This window comes from Garra rufa, chromosome 6 (assembly GCF_049309525.1).
Source record: "Garra rufa chromosome 6, GarRuf1.0, whole genome shotgun sequence".
In the NCBI taxonomy this organism is placed as follows: Eukaryota; Metazoa; Chordata; class Actinopteri; order Cypriniformes; family Cyprinidae; genus Garra; species Garra rufa.
Genome location: NC_133366.1, coordinates 15,998,486 through 16,022,732, shown reverse-complemented (window position 1 = coordinate 16,022,732; position 24,247 = coordinate 15,998,486). Strand labels below are relative to the sequence as shown.

The 24,247-nt window shown below is 39.7% G+C and overlaps 2 protein-coding genes across 2 annotated transcripts; both read right to left on the bottom strand.

The window, feature by feature from the left end:
* Positions 1-4,319: 4,319 nt before the first annotated feature.
* LOC141337336 (uncharacterized) lies at positions 4,320-10,061 on the bottom strand. The gene is made up of 24 exons (XM_073843130.1): positions 9,946-10,061; positions 9,784-9,842; positions 9,562-9,653; positions 9,433-9,478; positions 9,176-9,330; positions 8,947-9,068; positions 8,785-8,843; positions 8,564-8,655; positions 8,435-8,480; positions 8,178-8,332; positions 7,960-8,081; positions 7,809-7,870; positions 7,550-7,650; positions 7,443-7,473; positions 7,176-7,345; positions 6,917-7,038; positions 6,727-6,791; positions 6,492-6,595; positions 6,306-6,360; positions 6,032-6,210; positions 5,696-5,811; positions 5,549-5,604; positions 5,149-5,380; positions 4,320-4,963 (listed from the first exon to the last, which is right to left on the bottom strand). Exons 1-24 carry the CDS (start codon positions 10,009-10,011, stop codon positions 4,868-4,870), a joined length of 2,403 nt encoding a protein of 800 aa, XP_073699231.1. The 5' UTR covers positions 10,012-10,061; the 3' UTR covers positions 4,320-4,867.
* LOC141336846 (uncharacterized) lies at positions 10,028-15,551 on the bottom strand. The gene is made up of 26 exons (XM_073842575.1): positions 15,286-15,551; positions 15,031-15,185; positions 14,802-14,923; positions 14,640-14,698; positions 14,344-14,502; positions 14,091-14,245; positions 13,869-13,990; positions 13,707-13,765; positions 13,485-13,576; positions 13,356-13,401; positions 13,099-13,253; positions 12,870-12,991; positions 12,708-12,766; positions 12,411-12,569; positions 12,158-12,312; positions 11,936-12,057; positions 11,774-11,832; positions 11,552-11,643; positions 11,423-11,468; positions 11,166-11,320; positions 10,937-11,058; positions 10,775-10,833; positions 10,554-10,645; positions 10,425-10,470; positions 10,168-10,322; positions 10,028-10,032 (listed from the first exon to the last, which is right to left on the bottom strand). Exons 1-26 carry the CDS (start codon positions 15,549-15,551, stop codon positions 10,028-10,030), a joined length of 2,838 nt encoding a protein of 945 aa, XP_073698676.1.
* Positions 15,552-24,247: the final 8,696 nt, after the last annotated feature.

Genomic DNA, 24,247 nt, shown 5'->3' with positions numbered 1-24,247 from the left:
GCCATCCAGCGATGTGACAAGCACACCAGAAGACAAAGGGAATCACAGAGACCTGCCACCACTGTGTGATGTTTATAACTGTCAATGCCTGCAGACCAAGGATCCCACGCACACAAACCCATGTGCTCATAGACCCAAGAGCGAGGCAAGACACGCCCAGAGCAGGTACCTAGTGGAAAACGACAAGCCTGTCCCACTGCAACACCTTAAGCCGGGCCACCTGACATCACAGCACGAGTGACGGCAATCGGATCAACCCTTGTGTCACAGCAAGTCGCAAGAACTCCCTCTGAAAATTACTAACCTGCATAGACTCAAAGTAGGCTAAGCTCAGTTTCAAACAACACCACTCAGTTTGAAACAGACGAGCATCAACAACTGTTCCAGACAAGCATTGCCATCACAATAAGAACATTTACATGCTATTCGTGGAAAAACAGTGAAAGGCCCAGAAAAAACTGAGGGATTTTGTGGCTGCCTAAGGTTTTCAACAACAAAAAACCCACCCACCCAACCCAAGCATCGCTTCTAAGCCACAAGCAAACCCCTCACGCTGCTACGCCGCCTGCATCACACCCATGCACACTGGCTCCACCTACAAAATAGCTCTGCTAAAGCAGCCTCTGCCAATGCTGACACTCAACCTTGCACTGTCCGACCACACTAAGGCACTAAGCCGAAAACAACTCAGTGATGTCACACACATGCCGCATCTAGATGACACATCCTCACATTTGTTCCTGATAACCAAACACCGCCACAGCTCCCAGCTTTCCAGGAACAAAGGGGGGTCATTGCTGATGTATGCCCAAGATGCACCGTGCAGAATACACCAGAGTACCAAAGCCACTACCAACGCAAAAGTGGCGCACTGCCAAGCATGCAGTGACAGAGGACATCAGAATATGCTAAGTTTGATGCCAGCTCGAAACCAGCGGATTTCAAACGACACAGCCTCTCTACGATGCAAAGCAGTCAGTCGACGAGAAACATCTGTGAACGTTTACCACCAGATGGCACCAGAAACGACACCCGTGTCAACTAAGAGACCACCCGTGTCACCACCTACACTGCTCACCAGTACTTCAGTGAAACATGCCCGAGTGCGACACCTGCATCCAAAGAGCGCAGGAAGCCAAAAGCATGCCGCAGCCAGCGAGATTCACAATAGGAACTGTGAACCAGCGTGTCTCGGACATCCAGCCCTGCCACTCACCAGGACCAACTGGAGACTCAGCAGAGTACAGAGAACGGCATCCTTCAGCCTAAAGCAGCCAACGGCCTGCAATGGCAGAGAAAGGAACAGCAGGACCGCGACAAATGGACAACTCACATCCAGCCTGGACAACCAGGAGCTGAGCAGCATCGTCTTCTCCTTGGCCCACACCCTCAAGGGCCTCAGACAGGAGGTAAATGAACTGAACCTGCAAGTCTCCGAGTACCAAAATTAACCGACACCCACAAGGACAGCTGGACACGCCTGCTTTTCCAGAACAGAGTTTCTGATGCTAACAAAGAGCTCCTTGAATGAAACTCCACTGAGAAGTACTGAAAGGTAAACTTCTGACTCCTTGCCCAACGCAACACCGCATTAGACTTCCTAAAAGGAAAAAGCATCCCATGAGACCAGCCGACACCTCAGGAGCAGCCAGACAATGTTGAATGGAGCAACGGGCCCACAGGCCCAACAGCAAAACCCCTACAAACACAACTCAGACCCGCTCAAGTCAGTGTCGACACCCCCAACATCAGACGCCTGATGACATTTGAGCAAAACAGCGGGATAACAGACACCTGCTGCCCTCCTGCACCCTAACCGGGTCCATCGGAAACTTCTTTACACTACAAAATCTTTACGACAATTCTCTGCGAACCCTTGAACTACCTGCCCTCTCACAAGTGAGAGTCCAACCAGCGATTCCAGACTGCAGGGACCACAGATACTAGATAACAACCACCTGACACAGACCAACCTGGGTCAGGATGACAAGTGACAGTGCCTCGACACCTGCTGCACAAAGCTCGAGGACCCATACCTTGCCACTGTCTATATTATCACACCTGATAACGTCGACCACGGCACCACAGCCACTCCTTGAAGCACCAACCTCCAGAGAGCCACCTCTCTCTTCCAGCCAGGAGTGCCGGGTGCATGCCTGATTGTTCCGCACCTTTGACGTCGCTCGCTGTTGTCTGTTGGACGGACAACAACGTTCGAAAGAGGGGATATGTAGTGCATGGAGCCAATCAGACATGAAATAACTAGTTATATTCCTTAAATGACTTCTCCCCCATGATTAACACCTATGTGCTATGAGCCAGTCCTTTGTTCACTATCCAGCTCATCCCCCCACCATCAAGATAAGACTCCTACCAGAAATGCAGGGAAAGATAGACTTTCCTTATTCAGACATGCAGTCCCACATACAGTTATATAGAAATGTACACGTATCAATCTGTTACCTTTTCTTATATTGTTGTTTCTGTTATGTATGTCAGCCTCAAACATTAATCCGCAATAGGTGAATTATTGTGCATGCTAAGACTCACGTTTAGAATCACTCAGTCAACCGAGAAGATTCATAGATCATGTTTGGTGTCTATGAGCAGCATTTATTATTCCCTAAATGTTAATGTTTGTGGCATATTAATAACTCCTTGCTTTATATGTATTATTGAACTTTTGAAAGTTTTGTGGCCAAACAACCAATCAGCTTCCACATGCGAAACAACATTTTGAGAGACAAAGACTTTCAATCTTCCCTCCAAAACTCAGATCAACCGGATTGGACAAGGTCCAACTGTGGGCGTGAATGACCTACAGGTTTATAAACCTTCCCTCATCTCTCTCACTCGCTTGCTCTTGGCCTTCGGGACACAAAGACACGTCACCCGCACCTCCCCCCAGATCCATGGGGGGGGGGGGGGGGGGGGGGGGTCTCACCTAGCGGAGGAGATGATGAGGCCTGCGATACTCTCAAGGAACTGGAAAGGACTTTCTGAACTGAACACAAACGGAACAATGCACAACAACAACAAGCTTGCAAGTATCCGTCCTTTCTACAAACGTAGATAGCTGCGTTTAAGGCGTTTTATAAAAGAAACGATTTCAGGATGTTCAGAACCGTTTCATTCCTGTCCCTTTGCAAACTCACTTTCTGTCTCTCTCTCTCTCTTACTCTCTCTCTCTCTCTCTCTCTCTCTCTCTCTCTCTTACTCTCTCTCTCTCTCACGCGTTCTCTGTCTATTTGTGTTTTATGTACGTTTGTCTATGTGCGATCGTTTGTAAGTAGAATAGTTTAATAAACAACCATATATTCACATAATGATTCTCTGTGCTGAATGCTTACATTACAAAGTCACTTAAACTGTTTCGATCTCATATTGCTACCTTAAGCCCTATTCTGTTCAATTGTTTAACTCCGTTCTGGTTAGTAAAAATGCGTTGCCGTGACGACGAGCCAACGTCAGAGTAATGGATATCACTGAACAATTTGCTGGACAAAGAAACCAGTCGATATCATTATTACTGTTACTGATCAGAAACTGGAAATTGCGTATATTTAATGACGATTATTATACACGATTTCCTGTGAGTTAAACTACTTTCCCTGACTGAAATGTATGTTTTAAATAACTCATTTCATCCTATTCATTGGTTATAAGACCTGGTGGAGTTTGCAGTGTATATGTGATGAGAGAAACAGTCTCAGGCATATACACACATATATTGATCATCTTAAATTCTTTGAGCTAACCAAAATTCTCTACAGTACTAACTGCACATCTGACATTAAACCTGGACTTGACCTAAACAAAGTTCAGCATGACCTCAACAAATCAACTGTGGCTCAGAAGATTTTCATCAAATACTCTTAAATACTTTACAAAGATGTGAAACTTTACTTAGTTAAATACACATTGAATAAGTTGTAAATGCATTATTCCCCGAGCTCTAAAATTAGTGTACAGATAGCTTACAGGACTTTGATTAGGTTACCTTTGCTGTGATTAGTTATATATATATATTCATATGCCATCTTTTATATTTTAGCTATTTTTTTATTTATTTTTACCAAGTAATGACTGTTTTGAAGTATGTGTATGTTTGACACATTTCAGGGCTTTGTGCTGCAATATCTTGTCATGTCAAACTTTACAAAACAAACAATTTTTTTTATCTAATGGAAAAAACGGATAATGCTGGATAACATTGTTAACCATATAAACAGCTTTGATGTACAAGACTAAGGACCAATAATGAGTAACCATTATTTTACATTATAAAGAGAAACACAAACTTCTGTATTGCTCTGTAATCTTTATTGATCAAGTGTTTTTATTACAGTTTTGCAGTTCACAATTTTCATGCCAGTCACATGAGTTTGTTTTATCTCCTTTAGATCATGAGTTTGCTTATACTGTCCATGTTTACTTTCCATTTATAAAGATAAAGTGCATGCAGTGTGAATAAATAACTGTAATTCCAACATTTCACCTGTGTCCCTTTAAATTAAATGTGTAATGCCAAGCAGACTCATAATTTGCAAAAGATTATTAACTGTAATCTTTGCAGAATATTATAAATAAATACAAATACATAAAATCAATACCATTTCATTATACACTACATACAACATATGAAAACATCACATTTAGGAACCATTTATGGAGAACCTGTTTGTCTAGCAAAACAGGCATAATCAAATAAATAATTTATAAAAGAAGCATTAAGATAGTAGTTTAATTACTACAGAAGAGGCAGTATTGAATTGCATATTGAACATCCAATATCCAAAGCTTAAATTGTTATTGCTATGTTTTCATGGGTGTTCAGTCCTGTTTTTGTAAAATATCTCTGATCTCTCTAGAAGAGGCTGTGTCGGGTGGTGTACTGTACATTGTATGACCGTCTTCTGTGCCAGCGTCTTCTGATTGCTGCACAGCAACCACACAGCAAACACTAAACACATAAACAGACAAAGCGAGATTTAACATCCTGGCAAGAAATTTTAAACACTTCAAAACATTTTAATGAGCTGTACATATACAATTATATACCACATTTAAAAACAGATCTATGTCTATTTGTATGCCTGTAGTCACTACCAGTGCACATATTCGACATTCAATTTGTACAATACTTACGCAAAGAAGAATCCAGCAAGGTACAAGTCCGATGACAATAGCAACGGGGACAATGATAGCCACAACCCATGCTGCATTTGTACCGTTGTTTGAGATTGTAGTGTTTATGGTGGTTGGAAATGGTGTGGTGAAAACTGTGAAAAGGGTATTGACCAAAAACCCGGACACTGCGTTGCTGTCATGTTGTGAGAAAACATACAGAGCACTGGCTTCAATCACGGTGCTATTTTCCCTGCGGAGAGATTCAAAAACGTACAATGATAAACAAAAGGAAATAATAAAAAAAATGATCTTACCATTCATTCACCCATGTATCAAAAACATCACATCAATAAAAGCAGTTTTCTTAAATTAATTTAGGCATTTCTTCTCAAGTAAAAAGCAGTGGATCAGAACTAACGTGAAATTGGCTGGAAGGAGCACAATACTCGAGGGTTCCTTTAGGATCTGAGTCACCTGTGGAGTGCAGCAATAAAATACAACAGGTTAATGTGATTAAAATTTCAATTTCAGGATCACAATATCTATAACAGCCTCTCCAACTCACCAAAGCATTTATCTTAATTTGGATTTCTTGATAGGCTTCAAGCCTTTTTGCATCTGTCATGGATACTTCTTTGATTTCATATGCAAAGATGAGTGCGTAGGCAGTGTCATTAATGGCTTAAAAAGATAAAATAAAAATAATTTGTTAAGTTACTATACATGAGTCATGATATTTCATTATCCATTTTCATTATCCATTATTACTGACTGTTTAAATTATAACTTTCCTTCAAAGGAAGCCATAAATAAGGCCTACACAATTACAACAGATACACTATTCGCAATACAAATGTTATATTCACAATAAAAATGAGAATGAAAAGAGAGAAAAACTCACCCAAATATGCAACATTCGCCAAGGTCACAGGATCATTCACGGTTAGTTCTCGGGTGCTTAGTGCAATTGTGAGATTTGCGGCCACCAAAGATTTGACTACATCTAGAACCATGCTCTCACTTGGTCTTGGGCCCAGTGTGATAAACTCTAGACGAATTTTAATAATCGCCTTCCTAATCCTGCATTAAAAAAAAGATGATAAATAATTGGAATATAAACACAGAAAATGAAAACTAGCTTTTAAAAAAAAAAAAAAAACTCTCATTGGTCTTACAAGATCTGTGGTGTTGTGCTTGTCGTGGTAGTCACTGTACTTGTCGTAGTAGTCGCTGTAAAACAAAAGTAATAATTAATAGAGAAGAATCACAATTTGAATTACAGCATTTGACAACAAACACGACAACTTAAAAAAAAATGGAAGCTAGGCCATATTGACAGTGCAGCAGGGATATGGTAATACCTTCGCTAAGTTGGATAAGTTCTTGAACAAAGACGCTGGGTTGCGAGATGTCACTTGGTGAGAAAACATATACTACATTGGCCTGAATTACAGTGGAATTACCCCTGTTGGGAGATTAAAATGTACAATGAGAAACTAAAGTCAATAGTCACAAGCCATGTATTCATATAAAAAAAAAAAAACTCCATTAGGACATATTTGCTCAAATTATGGTAGAAAGTAAGTCAGAACTTACGTGAAATCAGCCTCTTGGATTTTAATGAGAGGAGCTGAGGAGTTACTAAGGAGGATCTTGCCCAGCTGAAAAAAAGTATGAATTTGTTTATATATATGTCGAGGTTAATGTAGTAAATGAAAAAGAGAGAGAGAAGTGGAAAAATCAGTGCTTGTAAAACATTACTCTATTGAAAACGTCTCCAACTCACCAATGCGTTTATAGAGTTTTGTACTGTAAGGTGGGTGCCATTCCTGAGTTCAGGTTTCTCAGACATGGTTATATTGCTGATTTCAAATCCAAAGTTGAGAGCATAGGCCGTCTCATTAATTTCTTAAAAGACATAATATACAATTAATTAGTTGTTCAGTTACATGTGGGTGGTGAAATTCCACTAATGCATTCCTTAATGTTATTTAAAATTAATTTAAATAAATATTCAGAACAAAAACCAGGAGAGAAAAACTCACTCGTATATGTGATATTGATAAAGCTCACAGGATCACTCAGTGTGGTGTCTTCTTTAGTTGTCAGACGAGTGGTCAACAGAGTGTTGGCCACCTGCAGAACCTTTTCTGGATTTGGCAGGGGGCCCGTTGTTACAAACACGAGTCGAATATATATAATTGCTCTGCCAAGCCTACAAAGATGTCAAATAATATACATTAAGATATGAAGTTAAAATAAATTTAAATAAATAAATAAATTACATTTCAGACTGAAATCACTGCTCTTACACAGTCCGTGGAGTACTGGTTGTTGTTAAGACTGTAAAAGAAAGCAATGATTAATGGAGGAGCCTAGCAGTTACAACATTTGCTAACTTTTGTCAGTTTTGACAAACCTGTCTGTAAACGAAGCTCATTTAGAAAGCTGACTGGTTGAATGGCATCTCCATCCTGGAAGGTGTAATCCATCCTGCCCTCAATTTGGTTTGATGTGCTTCTGTAGGAAAAACAGAAGACATCTGTTAGGGAACCTTATGTGCCAAGATGTTTTTCTTTTGTGAGTTTGTGAGTAAATGCACTTTATGTTTTTAATATTGCTTTAACAATGTACAATGTGAGTACATATGCTATACATTAAGTCTGTCTGCATCTTACATGAAGTTGGATGACTTGGGATTCAAAGCTGGACTTTCAGGTTTATTCAGAAGAGTGTTCAGCTGCAGAAGAAAAATCAAAGATACATGAAACTCTGGAGAACAATTATATTGGACCTAAAACCTCTATTCGGTTAATGCCCTGTTCTTACCGCTGAATTGACGACACCCTGAGCTTGCAGATATGTGTCGTTTCTTAGCTCAGGATTCTTTGACATGCTGATATTACTCAGATTAAACTTAAAGATGACAGCATAGGAGGTTGACGTGATTTCTGTTTGGATATACAAGTTTTTTGTTTTGTTAATTAGGTCAAAATTTAACGCTTTAATATTTAAAAAGCTTTTCAGGTAAAGATGATGATACTAACTCTCATAGGTGACATTCACCACCTTCACTGATTCATTGAGCTGTGACTCTCTGGAATTACGGAGAGTATTGATAGCACTGAGGACCAGAGCTTCACTGGGGACTGGAGATGAGGAGCTGAATACCAGCTTGCTTGTGACCACTGCTGAACCAGATCTGAAAAGAACACCACTTCTTATATAACCTTGTTCAGGATAATGGATTTGAAATGTAACTTCATAAATGATTATTAATTAAAAAAGGAACACAAAACCTTACATTAGGTTTGAAGGCGCCACAGTGGAACCAGGGGTAGTCGACGGCACTAAAAATCAACGTTAAAAAGAGAAATGTGAAATATATATATTTTATTATTTATGCAACTATAGATCATAAATTTTAACAAACCTGTCAGTAAACGTAGGAAGCTGAGTGGTTGCATGGCATCTCCATCCTGGAAAGTGTAATCCATCCTGCCATTAATCTGGGTTGATGTGCTCCTGCATGGGAAAAACACAGATATCTGTTACAGAATTCCAGAATTTCTGAAAATATATTTTTAATTTTGTGTTTCATGTACATGTATAGAGACAAAAAATTAAAACTGCAAAGTCAGGAACGCATCTTACATGAAATTAGATGACTTGGGCTGCATTGGGCTGCCAGGTTCATTCAGAAGAGTGTTCAGCTGCAAGTGAAAATCAAATCATTCATTAAACTCTGGAGAAGCTTTATATTGGATATTTTATTTTGGATACTGACTGCTGTATTCATTAATGGTGAATACTTACTGCATTATTGACAACATCTTGCACTTGTGCGTAACTGTTGTTTCTTTGCTCAGGGTTTTCTGGCATGCTGATATTACTCAGCTTAATCTCAAAAATGACAGCATAGGAGGTTTCAGAAATTTCTGTTGGCAAAGAAATACCCATTTTAATTCCTTCAAAGCTAGACATTCACCACCAGTAGAAACATTTGTATTTTAAACCCATTTCAATTGACAATGATGAAACTTACTCTCATAGGTGACATTCACCACCTTCACTGATTCATTGAGCTGTGACTCTCTGGAATTACGGAGAGTGTTGATAGCACTGAGGACCAGAGCTTCACTGGGGACTGGAGATGAGGAGCTGAATACCAGCTTGCTTGTGACCACTGCTGAACCAGATCTGAAAAGAACACCACTTCTTATATAACCTTGTTCAGGATAATGGATTTGAAATGTAACTTCATAAATGATTATTAATTAAAAAAGGAACACAAAACCTTACATTAGGTTTGAAGGCGCCACAGTGGAACCAGGGGTAGTCGACGGCACTAAAAATCAACGTTAAAAAGAGAAATGTGAAATATATATATTTTATTATTTATGCATCTATAGATCATAAATTTTAACAAACCTGTCAGTAAACGTAGGAAGCTGAGTGGTTGCATGGCATCTCCATCCTGGAAAGTGTAATCCATCCTGCCATTAATCTGGGTTGATGTGCTCCTGCATGGAAAAAAACACAGATATCTGTTACAGAATTCCAGAATTTCTGAAAATATATTTTTAATTTTGTGTTTCATGTACATGTATAGAGACAAAAAATTAAAACTGCAAAGTCAGGAACGCATCTTACATGAAATTAGATGACTTGGGCTGCATTGGACTGCCAGGTTCATTCAGAAGAGTGTTCAGCTGCAAGTGAAAATCAAATTATTCATTACACTCTGGAGAAGCTTTATATTGGATATTTTATTTTGGATACTGACTGCTGTATTCATTAATGGTGAATACTTACTGCATTATTGACAACATCTTGCACTTGTGCGTAACTGTTGTTTCTTTGCTCAGGGTTTTCTGGCATGTTGATATTACTCAGCTTAATCTCAAAAATGACAGCATAGGAGGTATCAGAAATTTCTGTTGGCAAAGAAATACCAATTTTAATTCCTTCAAAGCTAGGCACCAGTAGACACATTTCTATTTCAAACCCATTTCATTTGACAATGATGAAACTTACTCTCATAGGTGACATTCACCACCTTCACTGATTCATTAAGATGTGACTCTCTGGAATTACGGAGAGTATTGATAGCACTGAGGACCAGAGCTTCACTGGGGACTGGAGATGAGGAGCTGAATACCAGCTTGCTTGTGACCACTGCTGAACCAGATCTGAAAAGAACACCACTTCTTATATAACCTTGTTCAGGATAATGGATTTGAAATGTAACTTCATAAATGATTATTAATTAAAAAAGGAACACAAAACCTTACATTAGGTTTGAAGGCGCCACAGTGGAACCAGGGGTAGTCGACGGCACTAAAAATCAACGTTAAAAAGAGAAATGTGAAATATATATATTTTATTATTTATGCAACTATAGATCATAAATTTTAACAAACCTGTCAGTAAACGTAGGAAGCTGAGTGGTTGCATGGCATCTCCATCCTGGAAAGTGTAATCCATCCTGCCATTAATCTGGGTTGATGTGCTCCTGCATGGGAAAAACACAGATATCTGTTACAGAATTCCAGAATTTCTGAAAATATATTTTTAATTTTGTGTTTCATGTACATGTATAGAGACAAAAAATTAAAACTGCAAAGTCAGGAACGCATCTTACATGAAATTAGATGACTTGGGCTGCATTGGGCTGCCAGGTTCATTCAGAAGAGTGTTCAGCTGCAAGTGAAAATCAAATCATTCATTAAACTCTGGAGAAGCTTTATATTGGATATTTTATTTTGGATACTGACTGCTGTATTCATTAATGGTGAATACTTACTGCATTATTGACAACATCTTGCACTTGTGCGTAACTGTTGTTTCTTTGCTCAGGGTTTTCTGGCATGCTGATATTACTCAGCTTAATCTCAAAAATGACAGCATAGGAGGTTTCAGAAATTTCTGTTGGCAAAGAAATACCCATTTTAATTCCTTCAAAGCTAGACATTCACCACCAGTAGAAACATTTGTATTTTAAACCCATTTCAATTGACAATGATGAAACTTACTCTCATAGGTGACATTCACCACCTTCACTGATTCATTGAGCTGTGACTCTCTGGAATTACGGAGAGTGTTGATAGCACTGAGGACCAGAGCTTCACTGGGGACTGGAGATGAGGAGCTGAATACCAGCTTGCTTGTGACCACTGCTGAACCAGATCTGAAAAGAACACCACTTCTTATATAACCTTGTTCAGGATAATGGATTTGAAATGTAACTTCATAAATGATTATTAATTAAAAAAGGAACACAAAACCTTACATTAGGTTTGAAGGCGCCACAGTGGAACCAGGGGTAGTCGACGGCACTAAAAATCAACGTTAAAAAGAGAAATGTGAAATATATATATTTTATTATTTATGCATCTATAGATCATAAATTTTAACAAACCTGTCAGTAAACGTAGGAAGCTGAGTGGTTGCATGGCATCTCCATCCTGGAAAGTGTAATCCATCCTGCCATTAATCTGGGTTGATGTGCTCCTGCATGGAAAAAAACACAGATATCTGTTACAGAATTCCAGAATTTCTGAAAATATATTTTTAATTTTGTGTTTCATGTACATGTATAGAGACAAAAAATTAAAACTGCAAAGTCAGGAACGCATCTTACATGAAATTAGATGACTTGGGCTGCATTGGACTGCCAGGTTCATTCAGAAGAGTGTTCAGCTGCAAGTGAAAATCAAATTATTCATTACACTCTGGAGAAGCTTTATATTGGATATTTTATTTTGGATACTGACTGCTGTATTCATTAATGGTGAATACTTACTGCATTATTGACAACATCTTGCACTTGTGCGTAACTGTTGTTTCTTTGCTCAGGGTTTTCTGGCATGCTGATATTACTCAGCTTAATCTCAAAAATGACAGCATAGGAGGTATCAGAAATTTCTGTTGGCAAAGAAATACCAATTTTAATTCCTTCAAAGCTAGGCACCAGTAGACACATTTCTATTTCAAACCCATTTCATTTGACAATGATGAAACTTACTCTCATAGGTGACATTCACCACCTTCACTGATTCATTAAGCTGTGACTCTCTGGAATTACGGAGAGTGTAGATAGCACTGAGGACCAGAGCTTCACTGGGGACTGGAGATGAGGAGTTGAACACCAGCTTGCTTATGACCACTGCTGAACCAGATCTGTAAATAAAACCGTTTGGTTTATTGTATTAAAATTTTTGCAATATAATTACTTCTACATCTTTTGATTGTTCTTAAAATAGAAAACCAAAATTTACATGAGGTTGGGAGCAGTAACAGCGAAACCAGTAGTTGTATCTGGAATCAATGTGGTAGTGGTCGGTAGCAGTAGCAGTTTTAGGAAGCTGACTGGTTGTATGACATCTCCATCCTGGAAGGTGTAATCCATCCTGCCATCAATCTGGTTTGAAGTGCTTCTACAGAAAAAAAAAACAGAATATATCTGTAAGGCATTTTAATCCACGTTTTCTAAAAGTTTTTTTTTTTCCTATGGCCTCCCAGCTACAATGTAAGGACATATGAAATAATGATTATGAAGTGAGCTTGCATCTTACGTGAAATTATATGAACTGGGCTGCATTGGGCTGCCAGGTTCATTCAGAAGAGTGTTCAGCTGCAAGTGAAAATCAAATCATTTATTAAACTCTGGAGAAGCTGTATAATGGATATTTTATATTGGAAACTGTCTGCTATATTCATTAATGGTGAATACTTACTGCATTATTGGCAACATCTTGCACTTGTGCGTAACTGCTGTTTCTTTGCTCAGGGTTTTCTGGCATGCTGATATTACTCAGCTTAATCTCAAAAATGACAGCATAAGAGGTATCAGAAATTTCTGTTGGCAAAGAAATACCCATTTTAATTCCTTCAAAGTTAGACATTCATAACCAGTAGAGGCATTTGTATTTTAAACTCATTTCAATTGACAATGATGAAACTTACTCTCATAGGTGACATTCACCACCTTCACTGATTCATTGAGCTGTGACTCTCTGGAATTACGGAGAGTGTTGATAGCACTGATGACCAGAGCTTCACTGGGGACTGGAGATGAGGAGCTGAATACCAGCTTGCTTGTGACCACTGCTGAACCAGATCTGAAAAGAACACCACTTCTTATATAACCTTGTTCAGGATAATGGATTTGAAATGTAACTTCATAAATGATTATTAATCAAAAAAGGAACACAAAACCTTACATTAGGTTTGAAGGCGCCACAGTGGAACCAGGGGTAGTCGACGGCACTAAAAATCAACGTTAAAAAGAGAAATGTGAAATATATATATTTTATTATTTATGCATCTATAGATCATAAATTTTAACAAACCTGTCAGTAAACGTAGGAAGCTGAGTGGTTGCATGGCATCTCCATCCTGGAAAGTGTAATCCATCCTGCCATTAATCTGGGTTGATGTGCTCCTGCATGGAAAAAAACACAGATATCTGTTATGGAATTCCAGAATTTCTGAAAATATATTTTTAATTTTGTGTTTCATGTACATGTATAGAGACAAAAAATTAAAACTGCAAAGTCAGGAACGCATCTTACATGAAATTAGATGACTTGGGCTGCATTGGACTGCCAGGTTCATTCAGAAGAGTGTTCAGCTGCAAGTGAAAATCAAATTATTCATTACACTCTGGAGAAGCTTTATATTGGATATTTTATTTTGGATACTGACTGCTGTATTCATTAATGGTGAATACTTACTGCATTATTGACAACATCTTGCACTTGTGCGTAACTGTTGTTTCTTTGCTCAGGGTTTTCTGGCATGCTGATATTACTCAGCTTAATCTCAAAAATGACAGCATAGGAGGTATCAGAAATTTCTGTTGGCAAAGAAATACCAATTTTAATTCCTTCAAAGCTAGGCACCAGTAGACACATTTCTATTTCAAACCCATTTCATTTGACAATGATGAAACTTACTCTCATAGGTGACATTCACCACCTTCACTGATTCATTAAGCTGTGACTCTCTGGAATTACGGAGAGTGTAGATAGCACTGAGGACCAGAGCTTCACTGGGGACTGGAGATGAGGAGTTGAACACCAGCTTGCTTATGACCACTGCTGAACCAGATCTGTAAATAAAACCGTTTAGTTTATTGTATTAAAATTTTTGCAATATAATTACTTCTACATCTTTTGATTGTTCTTAAAATAGAAAACCAAAATTTACATGAGGTTGGGAGCAGTAACAGCGAAACCAGTAGTTGTATCTGGAATCAATGTGGTAGTGGTCGGTAGCAGTAGCAGTTTTAGGAAGCTGACTGGTTGTATGACATCTCCATCCTGGAAGGTGTAATCCATCCTGCCATCAATCTGGTTTGAAGTGCTTCTACAGAAAAAAAAACAGAATATATCTGTAAGGCATTTTAATCCACGTTTTCTAAAAGTTTTTTTTTTTCCTATGGCCTCCCAGCTACAATGTAAGGACATATGAAATAATGATTATGAAGTGAGCTTGCATCTTACGTGAAATTATATGAACTGGGCTGCATTGGGCTGCCAGGTTCATTCAGAAGAGTGTTCAGCTGCAAGTGAAAATCAAATCATTTATTAAACTCTGGAGAAGCTGTATAATGGATATTTTATATTGGAAACTGTCTGCTATATTCATTAATGGTGAATACTTACTGCATTATTGGCAACATCTTGCACTTGTGCGTAACTGCTGTTTCTTTGCTCAGGGTTTTCTGGCATGCTGATATTACTCAGCTTAATCTCAAAAATGACAGCATAAGAGGTATCAGAAATTTCTGTTGGCAAAGAAATACCCATTTTAATTCCTTCAAAGTTAGACATTCATAACCAGTAGAGGCATTTGTATTTTAAACTCATTTCAATTGACAATGATGAAACTTACTCTCATAGGTGACATTCACCACCTTCACTGATTCATTGAGCTGTGACTCTCTGGAATTACGGAGAGTGTTGATAGCACTGATGACCAGAGCTTCACTGGGGACTGGAGATGAGGAGTTGAACACCAGCTTGCTTATGACCACTGCTGAACCAGATCTGTAAATAAAACCCATTTGGTTATTGTACTTACATTTTTTTTGCAATTTAATTACTTCTAAATTTTTGTTTGTTGTTAAAATAGAAAACTAAAACTTACATGAGTTTGGGATTTGTATTCTGAACAACTGATGTTACTGGAACTACTGGAACTTCTACTGCATTGGTGAGACCTGTAATAATTCCAGTTGTAGTTGTTGATGCAGTTGTAGTTTTTGAATCCATGGTTGTTCTTGAAAGACCTGCTGTTGTTACTTCAAATGTGGTTGTTGTGTGAGCTGCAGTTGAGCTTGGAATGGTGGCTGTTGTTGTGCTTGGAGCTGTAGCTGTATCAGCTGGAATTGTAGTGGTTGGAAGATCAGTCATAGTTGTAATAGGTGCAGCTGGGGTTCTTGGAGGTTCAGTTGTTTTTGTTTGAGTTAAAGTTGGGGATACAGTTACATCTGTTGTGGAGATAGCAGTAGTTATGGTCTCTGGAGACACAGTTTTGATTATTGGAGGTGAAGTTGTTGTGGTAAGGAGTGATGTTTGGCTTAGAGCTGTATTAGTGTATGCAATAGTTACGCTTGATAGAGGTGCAGTTGTTATTCTGAATGCAGTTGTTGTTGCCACTGTAGGTGTATTTGTGCCTGTAACTGAAGCAGAGGTTTGAGCTGGACTTTCATTTGTGGGATTGTTAATTGTTGTTGTTGCCAATATTGATGTAACTTGAGACAGAGTTAAAGTTGAAGTTGTGGTAAGAGTTGTGGATTCTGAAGTTTTTGCTGTTGTACTTTCTGATGGTGTAGGCACCGCTGTTGAAGTAACAGGTGTGGTTTCTGTACTCACAACTGTTGTGGGAATTTTAATATTTGAGGATGCTGTAGTGACTGATGTTGTTACAGGTGCAGTTGTTTCTGAAGACATAGATGCTGTTGAAGTTAGAGTTTTGGATTCTGAAGTTGCAGCTGTTGATGTTGTTGGATTGTTTGTTGTTTTAGGTGTGGTTGATGAAGCTGTAGTCGTGGTTTCTCCTGTTGTACTTTCTGCAGTTGCAGTGAGTTTAGTAGTTGAGGGTTCTGTAGTTTCTGATGTTACATGTGTTGTTGTGGATTCTGAAGTTACAACTGTTGATGTTGTTGGATCGTTTGTTGTTGTAGGTGTGGTTGATGAAGCTGTAGTGGTGGTTTCTGGTGTTGTACTTTCTGAAGTTGCAGGCACCACTGGTAAAATAATAAGTGTAGTTTCTGTTGTTGTTACAGCTGCTGTTGTTTCTGAAGATGTAGACATAGTTGTTGAAGTAAGAGTTGTTGACTCTGATGTTACAGCTGTTGATGTTGTCAGATCGCTTGTTGTAGGTGCGGTTGATGAAGCTGTAGTTGTGCTTTCTGCTGTTGTACTCTCTGAAGTTGTAGTAAGTTCAGCTGTTGTGAGTCCAAGTGATGTTGTGGGTACAGAAGTAGCAGTGGAAGGTTCAGTTGTGGATGTGGTTGTTTCAGCTGCAGTTGTTGTTGAAGTACCAGGTGTTGTTTCTGTACTAACAACTGTGGTTGTGGGGATTTCAGTAGTTGAGGATGGTGTAGTTACTGTTGTTGTTACAGGTGCAGTTGTTTCTGAAGATGCAGGTATTGTTGTTGAAGCAAGAGTTGTGGATTCTGAAGTTACAGCTGTTGATGTTGTTGGATTGTTTGTTGTTGTAGGTGTGGTTGATGAAGCTGTAGTCATGGTTGCTGCAGTTGTACTTTCTGAAATTGTAGGCACTGCTGTTGAAGTAACAGGTGTGGTTTCTGTACTCAGAACTGTGGTTGTGGGATTTTCAGTAGTTGAGGATGCTGTAGTTACTGTTGTTGTTACAGGTGCAATTGTTTCTGAAGATGTAGACATTGTTGTTAAAGTAAGATTTGTAGATTCTGAAGTTACAGCTGTTGATGTTGTTGGATTGTTTGTTGTTGTAGGTGTGGTTGATGAAGCTGTAGTCGTGGTTCCTCCTGTTGTACTTTCTGCAGTTGCAGTGAGTTTAGTAGTAGAGGGTGCTGTAGTTTCTGATGTTGTTACATGTGTTGTTGTGGATTCTGAAGTTACAACTGTTGATGTTGTTGGATCGTTTGTTGTTGTAGGTGTGGTTGATGAAGCTGTAGAGGTGATTTCTGGTGTTGTACTTTCTGAAGTTGCAGGCGCCACTGGTAAAATAATAAGTGTAGTTTCTGTTGTTGTTACAGCTGCTGTTGTTTCTGAAGATGTAGACATTGTTGTTGAAGTAAGAGTTGTGGACTCTGATGTTACAGCTGTTGATGTTGTTGGATTGTTTGTTGTTGTAGGTGTGGTTGATGAAGCTGTAGTCGTGGTTTCTGCTATTGTACTTTCTGAAGTTGTAGGCACTGCTGTTGAAGTAACAGGTGTGGTTTCTGTACTCACAACTGTGGTTGTGGGAATTTCAGGAGTTGAGGATGCTGTAGTTACTGATGTTGTCACAGGTGCAGTTGTTTCTGAAGATGCAGGCATTGTTGTTGAAGTAAGAGTTGTGGATTCTGAAGTTACAGCTGTTGATGTTGTTGGATTGTTTGTTGTTGTAGGTGTGGTTGATGAAGCTGTAGTCGTGGTTTCTGCTGTTGTACTTTCTGAAGTTGTAGGCACTGCTGTTGAAGTAACAGGTGTGGTTTCTGTACTCAGAACTGTGGTTGTGGGATTTTCAGTAGTTGAGGATGCTGTAGTTACTGTTGTTGTTACAGGTGCAATTGTTTCTGAAGATGTAGACATTGTTGTTGAAGTAAGATTTGTAGATTCTGAAGTTACAGCTGTTGATGTTGTTGGATTGTTTGTTGTTGTAGGTGTGGTTGATGAAGCTGTAGTCGTGGTTCCTCCTGTTGTACTTTCTGCAGTTGCAGTGAGTTTAGTAGTAGAGGGTGCTGTAGTTTCTGATGTTGTTACATGTGTTGTTGTGGATTCTGAAGTTACAACTGTTGATGTTGTTGGATCGTTTGTTGTTGTAGGTGTGGTTGATGAAGCTGTAGTGGTGGTTTCTGGTGTTGTACTTTCTGAAGTTGCAGGCGCCACTGGTAAAATAATAAGTGTAGTTTCTGTTGTTGTTACAGCTGCTGTTGTTTCTGAAGATGTAGACATTGTTGTTGAAGTAAGAGTTGTGGACTCTGATGTTACAGCTGTTGATGTTGTTGGATTGTTTGTTGTTGTAGGTGTGGTTGATGAAGCTGTAGTCGTGGTTTCTGCTGTTGTACTTTCTGAAGTTGTAGGCACTGCTGTTGAAGTAACAGGTGTGTTTTCTGTACTCACAACTGTGGTTGTGGGAATTTCAGGAGTTGAGGATGCTGTAGTTACTGATGTTGTCACAGGTGCAGTTGTTTCTGAAGATGCAGGCATTGTTGTTGAAGTAAGAGTTGTGGATTCTGAAGTTACAGCTGTTAATGTTGTTGGATTGTTTGTTGTTGTAGGTGTGGTTGATGAAGCTGTAGTCTTGGTTTCTCCTGTTGTACTTTCTGCAGTTGCAGTGAGTTTGGTAGTTGAGGGTTCTGTAGTTTCTGATGTTGTTACATGTGTTGTTGTGGATTCTGAAGTTACAACTGTTGATGTTGTTGGATCGTTTGTTGTTGTAGGTGTGGTTGATGAAGCTGTAGTGGTGGTTTCTGGTGTTGTACTTTCTGAAGTTGCAGGCGCCACTGGTAAAATAATAAGTGTAGTTTCTGTTGTTGTTACAGCTGCTGTTGTTTCTGAAGATGTAGACATTGTTGTTGAAGTAAGAGTTGTGGACTCTGATGTTACAGCTGTTGATGTTGTTGGATTGTTTGTTGTTGTAGGTGTGGTTGATGAAGCTGTAGTCGTGGTTTCTGCTGTTGTACTTTCTGAAGTTGTAGGCACTGCTGTTGAAGTAACAGGTGTGGTTTCTGTACTCACAACTGTGGTTGTGGGAATTTCAGGAGTTGAGGATGCTGTAGTTACTGATGTTGTCACAGGTGCAGTTGTTTCTGAAGATGCAGGCATTGTTGTTGAAGTAAGAGTTGTGGATTCTGAAGTTACAGCTGTTAATGTTGTTGGATTGTTTGTTGTTGTAGGTGTGGTTGATGAAGCTGTAGTCTTGGTTTCTCCTGTTGTACTTTCTGCAGTTGCAGTGAGTTTGGTAGTTGAGGGTTCTGTAGTTTCTGATGTTGTTACATGTGTTGTTGTGGATTCTGAAGTTACAACTGTTGATGTTGTTGGATCGTTTGTTGTTGTAGGTGTGGTTGATGAAGCTGTAGTGGTGGTTTCTGGTGTTGTACTTTCTGAAGTTGCAGGCGCCACTGGTAAAATAATAAGTGTAGTTTCTGTTGTTGTTACAGCTGCTGTTGTTTCTGAAGATGTAGACATTGTTGTTGAAGTAAGAGTTGTGGACTCTGATGTTACAGCTGTTGATGTTGTTGGATTGTTTGTTGTTGTAGGTGTGGTTGATGAAGCTGTAGTCGTGGTTTCTGCTGTTGTACTTTCTGAAGTTGTAGGCACTGCTGTTGAAGTAACAGGTGTGGTTTCTGTACTCACAACTGTGGTTGTGGGAATTTCAGGAGTTGAGGATGCTGTAGTTACTGATGTTGTCACAGGTGCAGTTGTTTCTGAAGATGCAGGCATTGTTGTTGAAGTAAGAGTTGTGGATTCTGAAGTTACAGCTGTTAATGTTGTTGGATTGTTTGTTGTTGTAGGTGTGGTTGATGAAGCTGTAGTCTTGGTTTCTCCTGTTGTACTTTCTGCAGTGGCAGTGAGTTTGGTAGTTGAGGGTTCTGTAGTTTCTGATGTTGTTACATGTGTTGTTGTGGATTCTGAAGTTACAACTGTTGATGTTGTTGGATCGTTTGTTGTTGTAGGTGTGGTTGATGAAGCTGTAGTGGTGGTTTCTGGTGTTGTACTTTCTGAAGTTGCAGGCGCCACTGGTAAAATAATAAGTGTAGTTTCTGTTGTTGTTACAGCTGCTGTTGTTTCTGAAGATGTAGACATTGTTGTTGAAGTAAGAGTTGTGGACTCTGATGTTACAGCTGTTGATGTTGTCAGATCACTTGTTGTAGGTGCGGTTGATGAAGCTGTAGTTGTGGTTTCTGCTGTTGTACTTTCTAAAGTTGTAGTGAGTTCAGTTGTTGTGAGTCGAAGTGATGCTGTGGGTACAGAAGTAGAAGTGGAATGTTCAATTGTGGATGTGGTTGTTTCAGCTGCAGTTGTTGTTGAAGTACCAGCTGTTGTTTCTGTACTCACAACTGTGGTTGTGGGAATTTCAGTAGTTGAGGAAGCTGCTGTTGTACTTTCTGAAGTTGTGCTGAGTTCAGTAGTAGAGGATGCTGTAGTTTCTGTTGTTGTTACAGGTGTTGTTGTGGATTCTGAAGTTACAGCTGTTGATGTTGTTGGATCGTTTGTTGTAGGTGCAGTTGATGAAGCTGTAGTTGTGCTTTCTGCTGTTGTACTCTCTGAAGTTGTAGTGAGTTCAGTTGTTGTGAGTCCAAGTGATGTTGTGGGTACAGTAGTAGAAGTGGAAGGTTCAGTTGTGGATGTGGTTGTTTCATCTGCAGTTGTTGTTGAAGTACCTGGTGTTGTTTCTGTACTCACAACTGTGGTTGTGGGAATTTCAGTAGCTGAGGATGCTGCTGTTGTACTTTCTGAAGTTGTGCTGAGTTCAGTAGTTGAGGATGCTGCTGTTGTACTTTCTGAAGTTGTGCTAATTTCAGTAGTTGAGGATGCTGTAGTTTCTGTTGTTGTTACAGCTGCTGTTGTTTCTGAAGATGTAGACATGGTTGTTGAAGTAAGAGTTGTAGACTCTGAAGTTACAGCTGGTGATGTTGTCAGATCGCTTGTTGTAGGTGCGGTTGATGAAGCTGTAGTTGTGGTTTCTGCTGTTGTACTCTCTGAAGTTGTAGTGAGTTCAGTTGTTGTGAGTCCAAGTGATGTTGTGGGTACAGAAGTAGAAGTGGAAGGTTCAATTGTGGATGTGGTTGTTTCAGCTGCAGTTGTTGTTGAAGTACCAGGTGTTGTTTCTGTACTCACAAGTGTGGTTGTGGGAATTTCAGTAGTTGAGGAAGCTGCTGTTGTACTTTCTGAAGTTGTGCTGAGTTCAGTAGTTGAGGATGCTGCTGTTGTACTTTCTGAAATTGTGCTGAGTTCAGTAGTAGAGGATGCTGTAGTTTCTGTTGTTGTTACAGGTGTTGTTGTGGATTCTGAAGTTACAGCTGTTGATGTTGTTGGATCGTTTGTTGTAGATGCAGTTGATGAAGCTGTAGTTGTGGTTTCTGCTGTTGTACTCTCTGAAGTTGTAGTGAGTTCAGTTGTTGTGAGTCCAAGTGATGTTGTGGGTACAGAAGTAGAAGTGGAAGGTTCAATTGTGGATGTGGTTGTTTCAGCTGCAGTTGTTGTTGAAGTACCTGGTGTTGTTTCTGTACTCACAACTGTGGTTGTGGGAATTTCAGTAGTTGAGGATGCTGCTGTTGTACTTTCTGAAGTTGTGCTGATTTCAGTAGTTGAGGATGCTGTAGTTTCTGTTGTTGTTACAGCTGCTGTTGTTTCTGAAGATGTATACATGGTTGTTGAAGTAAGAGTTGTGGACTCTGAAGTTACAGCTGTTGATGTGGTCAGATCGCTTGTTGTAGGTGCGATTGATGAAGCTGTAGTTGTGGTTTCTGCTGTTGTACTCTCTGAAGTTGTAGTGAGTTCAGTTGTTGTGAGTCCAAGTGATGTTGTGGGTACAGAAGTAGAAGTGGAAGGTTCAGTTGTGGATGTGGTTGTTTCAGCTGCAGTTGTTGTTGAAGTACCTGGTGTTGTTTCTGTACTCACAACTGTGGTTGTGGGAATTTCAGTAGTTGAGGAAGCTGCTGTTGTACTTTCTGAAGTTGTGCTGAGTTCAGTAGTTGAGGAAGCTGCTGTTGTACTTTCTGAAGTTGTGCTGAGTTCAGTAGTAGAGGATGCTGTAGTTTCTGTTGTTGTTACAGCTGCTGTTGTTTCTGAAGTTGTAGACATTGTTGTTGAAATAAGAGTTGTGGACTCTGAAGTTACAGCTGTTGATGTTGTTGGATCGTTTGTTGTAGGTGCGGTTGATGAAGCTGTAGTTGTGGTTTCTGCTGTTGTACTCTCTGAAGTTGTAGTGAGTTCAGTTGTTGTGAGTCCAAGTGATGTTGTGGGTACAGAAGTAGAAGTGGAAGGTTCAATTGTGGATGTGGTTGTTTCAGCTGCAGTTGTTGTTGAAGTACCAGGTGTTGTTTCTGTACTCACAAGTGTGGTTGTGGGAATTTCAGTAGTTGAGGAAGCTGCTGTTGTACTTTCTGAAGTTGTGCTGAGTTCAGTAGTTGAGGATGCTGCTGTTGTACTTTCTGAAATTGTGCTGAGTTCAGTAGTAGAGGATGCTGTAGTTTCTGTTGTTGTTACAGGTGTTGTTGTGGATTCTGAAGTTACAGCTGTTGATGTTGTTGGATCGTTTGTTGTAGATGCAGTTGATGAAGCTGTAGTTGTGGTTTCTGCTGTTGTACTCTCTGAAGTTGTAGTGAGTTCAGTTGTTGTGAGTCCAAGTGATGTTGTGGGTACAGAAGTAGAAGTGGAAGGTTCAATTGTGGATGTGGTTGTTTCAGCTGCAGTTGTTGTTGAAGTACCTGGTGTTGTTTCTGTACTCACAACTGTGGTTGTGGGAATTTCAGTAGTTGAGGATGCTGCTGTTGTACTTTCTGAAGTTGTGCTGATTTCAGTAGTTGAGGATGCTGTAGTTTCTGTTGTTGTTACAGCTGCTGTTGTTTCTGAAGATGTATACATGGTTGTTGAAGTAAGAGTTGTGGACTCTGAAGTTACAGCTGTTGATGTGGTCAGATCGCTTGTTGTAGGTGCGATTGATGAAGCTGTAGTTGTGGTTTCTGCTGTTGTACTCTCTGAAGTTGTAGTGAGTTCAGTTGTTGTGAGTCCAAGTGATGTTGTGGGTACAGAAGTAGAAGTGGAAGGTTCAGTTGTGGATGTGGTTGTTTCAGCTGCAGTTGTTGTTGAAGTACCTGGTGTTGTTTCTGTACTCACAACTGTGGTTGTGGGAATTTCAGTAGTTGAGGAAGCTGCTGTTGTACTTTCTGAAGTTGTGCTGAGTTCAGTAGTTGAGGAAGCTGCTGTTGTACTTTCTGAAGTTGTGCTGAGTTCAGTAGTAGAGGATGCTGTAGTTTCTGTTGTTGTTACAGGTGTTGTTGTGGACTCTGAAGTTACAGCTGTTGATGTTGTCAGATCGCTTGTTGTAGGTGCGGTTGATGAAGCTGTAGTTGTGCTTTCTGCTGTTGTACTCTCTGAAGTTGTAGTGAGTTCAGTTGTTGTGAGTCCAAGTGATGTTGTGGGTACAGAAGTAGAAGTGGAAGGTTCAATTGTGGATGTGGTTGTTTCAGCAGCAGTTGTTGTTGAAGTACCAGGTGTTGTTTCTGTACTCACAACTGTGGTTGTGGGAATTTCAGTAGTTGAGGAAGCTGCTGTTGTACTTTCTGAAGTTGTGCTGAGTTCAGTAGTTGAGGAGGCTGCTGTTGTACTTTCTGAAGTTGTGCTGAGTTCAGTAGTAGAGGATGCTGTAGTTTCTGTTGTTGTTACAGGTGTTGTTGTGGATTCTGAAGTTACAGCTGTTGATGTTGTTGGATCGTTTGTTGTAGGTGCAGTTGATGAAGCTGTAGTTGTGGTTTCTGCTGTTGTACTCTCTGAAGTTGTAGTGAGTTCAGTTGTTGTGAGTCCAAGTGATGTTGTGGGTACAGAAGTAGAAGTGGAAGGTTCAATTGTGGATGTGGTTGTTTCAGCTGCAGTTGTTGTTGAAGTACCAGGCGTTGTTTCTGTACTCACAACTGTGGTTGTGGGAATTTCAGTAGTTGAGGAAGCTGCTGTTGTACTTTCTGAAGTTGTGCTGAGTTCAGTAGTTGAGGAAGCTGCTGTTGTACTTTCTGAAGTTGTGCTGAGTTCAGTAGTAGAGGATGCTGTAGTTTCTGTTGTTGTTACAGCTGCTGTTGTTTCTGAAGTTGTAGACATTGTTGTTGAAATAAGAGTTGTGGACTCTGAAGTTACAGCTGTTGATGTTGTTGGATCGTTTGTTGTAGGTGCGGTTGATGAAGCTGTAGTTGTGGTTT

Excerpts from the sequence above, each read along its gene's own strand:
- LOC141336846 (XM_073842575.1), bottom strand. The coding sequence starts at position 15,551 with ATGACTGATCTTCCAACCACTACAATTCCAGCTGATACAGCTACAGCT. Across the intron at positions 13,254-13,355 it reads GTGGCGCCTTCAAACCTAAT|ATCTGGTTCAGCAGTGGTCA; the intron begins GTAAGGTTTTGT and ends TGTTCTTTTCAG. Across the intron at positions 11,469-11,551 it reads CTTCCTACGTTTACTGACAG|TGCCGTCGACTACCCCTGGT; the intron begins GTTTGTTAAAAT and ends GTTGATTTTTAG.
- LOC141337336 (XM_073843130.1), bottom strand. The coding sequence starts at position 10,011 with ATGCCAGAAAACCCTGAGCAAAGAAACAACAGTTACGCACAAGTGCAA. Across the intron at positions 9,654-9,783 it reads CCCAAGTCATCTAATTTCAT|GAGCACATCAACCCAGATTA; the intron begins GTAAGATGCGTT and ends TTTTCCATGCAG. Across the intron at positions 8,481-8,563 it reads CTTCCTACGTTTACTGACAG|TGCCGTCGACTACCCCTGGT; the intron begins GTTTGTTAAAAT and ends GTTGATTTTTAG.